Source organism: Sturnus vulgaris, chromosome 25, assembly GCF_052056855.1.
Source record: "Sturnus vulgaris isolate bStuVul1 chromosome 25, bStuVul1.hap1, whole genome shotgun sequence".
Lineage (NCBI taxonomy): Eukaryota > Metazoa > Chordata > Aves > Passeriformes > Sturnidae > Sturnus > Sturnus vulgaris.
The window spans coordinates 5,818,379-5,827,335 of record NC_142267.1 but is presented as its reverse complement, the minus strand read 5'-3'; the positions used below and the strand labels follow the sequence as shown (position 1 = coordinate 5,827,335).

General features: G+C 55.9%; 2 protein-coding genes across 3 annotated transcripts; both read right to left on the bottom strand.

Annotated features, from left to right (window-relative positions):
- Window positions 1–2,128: 2,128 nt before the first annotated feature.
- On the bottom strand, window positions 2,129–4,964 carry C1QB (complement C1q B chain). The gene is made up of 3 exons (XM_014881659.2): window positions 4,849–4,964; window positions 3,525–3,684; window positions 2,129–2,835 (listed from the first exon to the last, which is right to left on the bottom strand). The coding sequence occupies exons 2-3, from the start codon at window positions 3,682–3,684 to the stop codon at window positions 2,267–2,269; spliced, it is 729 nt and encodes a 242-aa protein (XP_014737145.1). The 5' UTR covers window positions 4,849–4,964; the 3' UTR covers window positions 2,129–2,266.
- A 903-nt stretch (window positions 4,965–5,867) lies between these two features.
- Window positions 5,868–8,178, bottom strand: C1QC (complement C1q C chain). Of its 2 annotated transcripts, none has more exons than XM_014881771.2 (3): window positions 7,853–8,178; window positions 7,049–7,238; window positions 5,868–6,832 (listed from the first exon to the last, which is right to left on the bottom strand). In XM_014881771.2, the coding sequence occupies exons 2-3, from the start codon at window positions 7,227–7,229 to the stop codon at window positions 6,276–6,278; spliced, it is 738 nt and encodes a 245-aa protein (XP_014737257.1). In that variant the 5' UTR covers window positions 7,230–7,238; window positions 7,853–8,178; the 3' UTR covers window positions 5,868–6,275. The 2 variants fall into 2 exon arrangements, with proteins under 2 accessions (XP_014737257.1, XP_088034852.1); XM_088178726.1 differs by having other exon boundaries at window positions 7,049–7,265; window positions 7,853–7,953.
- Window positions 8,179–8,957: the final 779 nt, after the last annotated feature.

The window sequence follows — 8,957 nt, the reverse complement described above, 5'->3', positions numbered from 1 at the left end:
TCCTCTGACACGGAGTTGTCCCATGCCAAAAGAAGGACTTTGAATTTGTCTCCATTAAATATCAGTGGGCTTCTGCCAGCTCATTTTCCAGCCTCCAGGGCTCTTGGAATGGCACGAGTGTATCTCTGCTCCTTGGCACAGTGTCTCGTACCTGCTGAGGGTTCAGTGGATCTACCAGCCCTCTTTTGGCTCAAAAGCAGCTCAAACACCTATTCTTGTCCTCCCCCTGCCTTGCCCAGCTCAGTTTTATTTGTGATGCTGCATCTCCAGCTGTGAAGCACCGTGGGTTTGGTGGCTGCGCTGCAAAGGCTCCAGCACCGGGGGAACCTCAAAATGTGACACCAAACCCCTCTGCTCAGAGCTGGGAGAGCAGCAGAGTCTGGGGACACGGGCGGCTGCACCCCGGGGCACGGAAACCACAAATTCTGCTGAGGAAGGATAAAACTGCGAGATGGGGAGGAGGAGGAGGAGGAGGAGGAGGAGGAGGAGGAGGAGGAGGATGAGGATGAGGATGAGGATGAGGATGAGGATGAGGATGAGGATGAGGATGAGGATGCTGCTGCTGCCAGGTGAGGGCTGAGCCAGTCTCCAGTGCCACCTGCCGGCAAATCGCCCTGGAAGGAGCCTCCGAGCGGGTGACAACAGCCTCGGTCACTGTCCTGTGCTGGGGAGGGGACACTGAGCAACCCAGAGCTGGGGGTCTGGAGAGCTCAGGGGTGACACTCCATTAAATCCTTAAAATCCATATCCAAATTTAATCCATTAAATCCGTATCACACTCACCTCCCCAAGACTTTTTATCATCATCCTTTTTATCTAGACCTTTTCAAATCCCAGACTCCCAGAAAAATTCCTGAATGTGCCATGTCCAGCCCTGTTAGATCCCAGAAACCTGGGGGGTTTTGAGCTTTCTGACACTGACGCCCTGCTTTTGACTTGAGGCCTTGGAAAAGGCTTCCAAATTTGGATGATGGAGTTAAAATCTGTGTAGCTAAATAGAAGTGTGAGATTTCACATGGTGAAGGGTTTAAATTTGAGGTTTTTGATGGAGGATTTTGGGTGGTGTCTTTTTCAATGTTCATCTTCTTCCTGGTTTCAGGCTGTAGCTTCTGGTTGGTCAGTCAGTGTCACACTGAGGGTCATGGGAATTTAGTTATTGGGTTAAAAGTGTAAATAATATGGGTGTTAATTCTCTATTGGACTGTTTACCTTTAATAGACCTTGTAGCAGCTGGATCTGTCTCCTTTTTCCTCGCTTCTAGCAGGTGGCTCGAAGTGTTACTGAACTTTCTGTACTTTTGATAAAAATTAATGAACAACTAAGCCTGAACACGAGAAAAATCCGTTTCCTTTGTGTATTTTTTAATCCTGGCTCTGAGTGAAGAGGCAGAAGAGACTGAGACAAAGCACTGATTAAATGGTGCAAAACTCCCACTGCTGTTACACACCCCCATGGGATGGGCTGGGGGCTGCAGGCAACCCACCCAGGGGTGTCCCTGGGCTCCTCAGCTTTAACTCATCTGCACACTCCTGGCTCCACAGCTCTGCTGTTGATAAGGAGCAGGCTGGGAGGCCTTGGCTGTGCTCCAGGATGTGTGGGTTCTGTGCTGGGCTTTGGAGGCTGTACTGGGGGTGTCCTCCACACCATCCCCATCACGGATCCAGTTTCTTGGCCCACACTCACCTGCCTCGCATTGTCACAAGCTTTGACAATCTTCTGTGGGTATTTCTGTCACCACTAACCCCCCCCCAAAAAAAGTCTAAGAGAGGTTGGTGTCCCCGGATCCTGCCCCTGTCAGGACTCCCCAGTACAGCACCACCTCCAGCATCTCCCCACCTACCACCAGCACCCAGTGCCCCAATTTCCCACTCTGCCATTGTCCTGCCCCTCTGAAGGCTGAGCTGCTTCTCCATGTTTTCCTAACCCTGGACTGGGACCCTTTGGGTGGCTCTGGACAGAGACACTCAGCCTGATCTGCAGCAGGAACTGCATGACTTGTCTGGCTCTGCTCAGCAGTAATGAGATGCTAATGAGCCTGGGCTGCACCCAAGGGGGCAAGAATCAGTACCCTGGTTATGTGAAAATTATTTAGGAGGCAAAAGGAAAATCCTATCCAGACAGGGACCAATAGTGCGAAGAGCTGTCATTTATTGTGAAGGAATGGCAGCATTGTGCCTCAAACACCGATCTGGGATCAAAGAGTTTCCAGGGGAGTCCTCAGCTCTGCAGGGCTGCACAGGCTGGCCACAGACACTGCTCCAGCGGGCTACGCCTCAGGGAAGATGAGGAAACCAGAGAAGATACTGTCAGACCCTTCCAGCCCCACCAAGGAGTTCTTCTCGGTCGGCTCCAGCCACACCGACTCGTTCATGGCCATCTGGAGAACCACACCTCCCGTGGTGACCTGGAAACTGCTGTTCACGAAGTCACAGAAGGTCACTACCCTGTCTCCCCTGCTGGCACCCCGGCCCTTTTTGATGTTGAGGCAGAGGTTTCCCCGGGAGGTGACGTGGTAGGTGAAGTAGTATGTGCCGGGTACGCGGCAGGTGAAGCGGCCGTAGCGGTTCTCGTAGTGCCCCTTCTCGTTGGTGATGATGCGCTCGAAGCGGACGGGCTGGTCCCGCCGGGGGTACGAGCTGATGCCCCTGGCAGCCGAGAACGCTGATTTGAAGGTGGTCTTGTAGTCACCAGGCTCTCCCATGGGCCCAGGCATTCCTACCGAACCTGCCATGCCCGGTGAACCTGGTGCGCCCCTGGGACCGACCTTCCCAGGCGGTCCCGGTAGTCCTGGGTCTCCCTTCTCCCCTCTCTCTGCTCCTCCCAGGCCAGGGGGTCCTAGGGAAGAGGAGGAAGAGTCATTGTGCTCACAGCCCAGCCCCGTTTGTCTGAGCAAGGAAACCTGTGCTGGGTGTGGGTCAGTGGAGACCCCTGCCCGACAGGCAGGTGTGTCACACCTTGCTGTCATCCCTCTCCTCCCCTAAATTCCTTGGTTGTGGGACACACATTGAGAAAGTAAGAAAATTACAGACTGAAAAATATTCCAGGCTGGAGCTTCTCAGCTCTGTTCCCAGCCCATGAGCTGGTCCAGCTCAAGGCTAGGGAGAATTTCTCCCAGGGTGATATCTTGGTCAAAATAAAAAGGAATTAATAACAAAGATAGAACCCCTGTTGTGGTGTGTGCCCAGGCCCTGGCAATGGGGTGTCTTCTCTCTGAACCAATCACCTTTTCTCTACTCTGGGAGTTGCAGTCATGCTATAAAACCAAGTGTGTTCCTGAATAAACTTGGCTCTTTCTTCCTGTCATGAAAGATGACCATGTAGCTGTGCATCTTATTTCTGCTGCACTTAAAGGGTTAAAACCCCTTCCCACGGCTACACTTGGTGCTCCATCATACCCACCTGACAAAACTTCAAAGGACTGCTGGAAAGGATTTGCTTTCCCAGGATCATGTGCCTGGCACTGTCTTTCCCTGCTCTTGGCATTCTCAAGACAATGTTTTACCCAGCTGCAGCCTCTTCCTTACCTTGTTCTCCCTTTGGGCCATTCTCTCCATCCCTGCCATCGCTGCCAGGCTGTCCTGGCAATCCTGGGATGCCTGGGATGGTGCCATAAGTCCTGCAGAGTGTGGCACTGGCAAGCTGCCCTCCAGCCAGGCAGATGAGCATGGCCCACAGGCTCCACATCTGTGGGAGCAGGGAACGGTGTCAGGGCTTTCCTGGGTGGTGGGAGGGCTGGGAAAGGCACTCTGAGCTGCTGTGAGAGATGGTGACTGCAAGCAAGTCTGGGTAATACCAGCAAGGAGGGAAAACATCCTACTGCAGAGCCAAATCCACTCTCCTGCTGGCCCTGGAGCAAAGAACCCTTGGGCAAAGCAGGGCTTGTCAGTCTCTCATCACTCCTAAATCCCCAGTTTCCAAGTGCCCACAGCTTCAGCCACCTGAACATTTGGGACAGGTTATCTCAGAGAACTCGTGTCCAACGTGGCCATGCTGCTCCCTGGCAGGAGGAATTCTCCATCTCATCTTGCAGGGTAAAATCCTTACCCAACCAGAGCAGTTTCATCATCTGCAGGGGAATGGGTCCTGCCTTCTACCAGCATGTCTGAGGGACAGTGCTAGTCCTTGAAGATGGCAATGAGCCCCCAAACCTCCCTCCTGCATCCCACGGCTTCCCCTTGTGTCCTGTCACACAGCTGCTCAATCCCAGAGGCATTTCTGTATCTAACAACCCTCACTGGGACAATTGTCTGGCCTTCCATCCCTGGGCTCTCACCTTCTTCCTGCCCTCCCTGCCCAGCTCCTTCCCCCAGATCCTGGTGTGGGGACCTGTAGATAAGTACTGGGCACATGGGGGCTGTATCTGGACATCACAGCATCCCAGCCACAGCTCCAGGCTGGATTTTCCAAGCTCAGGTGGATTTTCCCAGCTCTGAAGCTCTGGTTCCAGCAGAACAGAAAGTTGGTGAGTTGGATCCTCCAGACCCAGCCGTTCTGCTTTGGGTGTGGCAGGTGCTGATCCACAGCTCCCAGCCCGGGCCCATCAGAGGACAGGAGCTTCTCAGGGCACCCCCAGGGCACCTTTCAGGCTGATGAACCTTTCAGTCCCTGACCCCCCCTCTGGAACTCTGCCATCTCTACTTTTCTGTTTTCCTTCTTCCAGGTGGAGCAGGAGGGGTCGGGGTCCCATCAGTCTCCACCACCCCCAGCCCAGCACCTCCACCCCCATTTCTCCTCTGCCCCAGACCACAGGGAAGTGCCAGCAGTGCAGGTGACTGTCACCCTGTCAGAGCTGGGTCCCCTGCGTGCTCCTTCCTGCAGGGGGAACCTTGGGCTCAGTCTGGCTCTTACCTTGAGCTCCTTGCGGATCAGGTGGGGAGATGGAGCAGGACACCCCAGCGTCCTGCCCAGAAATGCCCAGGAGGAGAAGCAGAAGTTTGCTGCAAGGGTTGTTGTGAAAGGATCCGGGACACATCCCCTTTTTAACTTTAGCTCCTCTCCTTTTTTTTTTTTGTCGCAGTTTCAGATCCTCCACGAATGCTGTTGTCAGCTGAGCAGAACAAGCCATCCCCAAATAGCACCATGAGCCCCTGCAGAGCCCTGCTCTGCCCTGCAAGGTCCCTGGGTCCTGCTCAGGGGTTCTTGCTATGGGGAATGCTGTAGGGAGCTCCAGATGAGTTTAGGGTGACCCATCAGAGCTGCAGAAATGTGCAGGCACTCAGCCAGGTCTCCTCAGGCTGCTCTGCATGCTGCCAGCTCTGCAGGCCCAGGGGATGCTGCAGGGGTCAGCATCCATCACCTTGAGCCCATGCCCCTGACTCTCCTGAGTGTTGTGCATGGGAAGTGATTTTACCCTGCTTTGGCTACTGCCTTGGGGAGGTGGAGCACAGGATGTTTGGAGAGGTGACTGCCTGCTCCACCCTGCAGTGTGTGACACCAGGAGAAATCCCTTTGGGGTTTTGGTGGGCTCTGCAGCCTCCACAACCACGAGCTGCTTTGGTCTGGCTCAGGAAAGCCAGAGTGCTTCCCCTGCCCCATCCTGGTAGGGAGCCCAGGGATGTCCCAGCCACGGTGTCAGGGTTTCCTCTGCAGTCTGTGCCCCTGTGAAGCTTTGGAGAGGAGGGGAGAATCAGGGCCCTGCTTGGACGAGTCGTGGTGCCCTCTTGGTAGGGGCTGTGTGGGGACATGGGAACCATCCCATTCCTGCAGGGGTCCCACCCCCTGTGCAAAGCCAGGTGTGGGTGGAGTGGGATGGTCTCTGATGCCACTGAGGTTTGGGGACATGCTGATGCCACACAGATGGCCAGATGTGCACATGTGTACACACCACAGAGAAGGAGGACATGAAGGAAACAACACACTACCCCAGGTGCACTGGGGAAGGTTTTATTGACACTTTCCACAGCCAGGTCATGGTAAAGGGATTGCTGCAGCCTGTGCCAGGACACCTGGCTGAACCTGAGGCAGCCCGGGTTGGGAGGGGAAAAACACAGAGAGACCTCTGAGGTAATGTGGGGTTAGCAGGGGGGATGCACGTGGAACTGCAGGACCAGGAGCTCAGCACCCTCACTCTGGGTGCAGATGCATCCAGATGTGCCCGTTCCCCCTGGGCAGCAGCTGCCAGTGCTCAGCCCCCGGAGCCAGGGCGTGGGTCTGGCTGCTGGGCTTGGTGCCCTCCCTGCAGAGAAACTGGGAGCAGCAGGAAGAGCCCAGCAATGAGCAGTGTGCTCAGGGCAGGGAGAAGACATCAGGGTGCTGGGGTGGGCTCTGCTGATGCCTTAGTCTGGGAAGAGCAGGAAGCCCGAGAAGATGCTGTCGGAGCTGGCAATGCCCACCATGCCATTGTAGTCGTTGACTCCCAGCCACACCTCGTCTGCAGCAGCCAGGTGCAGCAGGGTCCCCCCCGAGCTGACCTGCATGGTGTTGGTCTTGTGGTCACAGAAGCTGGCCATCTTCCTCTGGTTTTTGTACAGGATGACGCAGAGGTTGGCTGTGTGGGAGCTGTGGAAGATGAAGTAGTAGATCCCAGGGAACCTGCAGGTGAACTTGCCCGTGATGGTGTCGTAGTCGTTGTTGGTGTTGGTGATGATGTGGTTGAAAATCACGGGGACATTCTTCCCAGGGTACTGGCTGGTCTGTCTTGTCACTGAGAATGCTGACTGCTGCTTCTGCTTGAAGCTGCCTGGCAGTCCTGGGGGTCCAGCAATGCCCGGAATCCCAGGGATTCCCATTAACCCAGGGATCCCAGGGGGGCCAGGCTTGCCTGGAGGGCCGGGGAAGCCCGGGTCCCCTCTCATGCCCTTGAGCCCCAGGTGTGTAGAAGAAGCTGGAATACCTGTGGGGTGGTGGGGGGTGAGAGGAAATCAGTATCCATGGCAGGATATGGGGAGAGGCTCCTCTAGCCCCTTCCCTTGGTCAGGAGAGTGCTGCTGCCTCTTCCACCTGACCACAGAGGATGCTCTCCACATCCTGCAAGCCAAGGCAGACCAGCCATGGAGGACTCAGTGTCCCCCTGCAAGAGCCCATGTGTTTCCCCTCCTTGCTCACTCACCTGGTTCCCCTTTGGCTCCCTTCAGCCCATCCCGGCCATCCCTGCCTGGCAGACCTGGCATGCCTGGCAGCCCTGGAGTTCCATAGCAGCTGGGAGGGTTTTCTACAGTCACAGCAGAGCCCAGGTTCAGGAAGAGGAGAGTGAGAGCCAGATAGAACTGCACCCAGAATGTCTTCTCCATTTCGGTGTTCTGTAGCATGGAAAGAGAAAGAAAGTGCTGGAGCGAGGGGCCACGGCAGGGTGGCTTGGACATGGGGAAAAGGAGACTGGATGCACCAGGAGCACCTGGATGCCATGGATGTGTCCTCAATGTCCCACCTACACACACTGAAGGACAATGGGGAGGTGGATGTATGGAGATGGACCCCAGGCTCATCTCCAACCCCAGGGCAGCCCCTGATGGCACAGCAGGAGTTGGGCTTTCAGTCTGGATGGAGCCATGAGGTCTGGGGTAGCCATGGCCAGCCCCAAGCCCTCTGAGTGCAGGTCCCCAAACCCTGGAGATGCACACACCACTGCAGACTGTCACTGTGTGCATGAGGCTGGAGCTCCCTGCACACAGCTGACCTCCCTCCTCCTCCAGCACAGCCTGACTGTCCTGGCTCTGTCCAGCAGGATCAATCCTTCCACCAGCTGGTGCATCCAGTCTCCATCACACATGCACAGCCCCTCTGTGCCTCTGTCTCCTTCCTCTCCTCCTTTTCCTCTCTCACCCAAGTCCTCCTCTCGTTGTTCCCCCTCTCCAGCAGTGTGCCATGCTGCTGGACCCCCATTCCCACCCTCGAGACCCCGTAGCACTCTTACCTCAGGTGGGGACCGGGCAGGGAAGTCTGTGCTGGTCCTGCTGGTGTGCTGTCCCTGCCAGCACAGCGCTGGGCGCGGCTCCCTGACACCCTGAGCAGGAAGTCACAGCTAGGGAAGGGTGAACACAGAACCCCAGTGCTCCCACCCAAATTTCACATCCTCCTGCCTGATGGTATCTGCTGAGCCAGCATGTTCTTGGCTGTCTGGCAAAACCTGCGCTGGCGCCACAGCAACAGGAAGGGCGGCAAGGACAGAGGTGGGACACTGCTCAGAGAGATGGGGGACAATGCCCCCAGGGCTCTGCAGGGAACAGCCCTCCCCAGATCCCCTGCTTCCCCTCTTACTTCCCTTATTTCTGAGCAGAAGGGCGGCTTGGGAGCAGAGCCTCAGTGGGCTGGAGATGCCTGTGGCACTGGAGGGCTGCTGCAAGGTCCCTGCCTGGCTTTGATGGAAGATGCTGCACCCCTAAATAAGACTGGAAAATGTTTCCCTTTGAGAATTTCTGATCTGCACCTTTCCCCATGCCCCACCAAATTCTGCTGAGTGCTGGACTCGGCGAGACCCCAAGATCCCTCACTGGGGTGTTGTTCCTCACAGGTGACCCAGCCTCCTCCTCACTGCTCCAGGAATGGGATATTTGAGTGCCCAGTGTTTGTGGAGCAGCTCCCCTGAGGAGCAGTCCCAGGGTATGGCACCTGATGCTTCCTGACCAGCCCAGCCTGCTGCACCTCCCTTTCACGTCACCCTCAGACCCTCGCAGCTCCACCACCACCACCCCATCAGTGTCCCAATGTCCCTGTCCCTCCTTGCTGTAATGCCAGAGGATCACAGCTACCTTCTTTCTTCCTGGGAGAGTTTGGGTGCCAACCTGGACCATGTGGGTGAGGTGCAGGATCTGCAGCCTTTGTTTTCCCTGCAGGATAGCTCAACAGAGGACACACATAACCTTGTCCCAGATGTTTCTTATTCCTCCCTGGAAGTGTCAGCTCTGACTGGACACTCGATTTCCTCCTGTCCTTCTGCCTTTGCAGCGCCTGGGACAATCTGGAATCACTTGTCTCCCTGGGCAGCTTGGGAAGGGGTCCAGGATATTGATGGTTTGCAG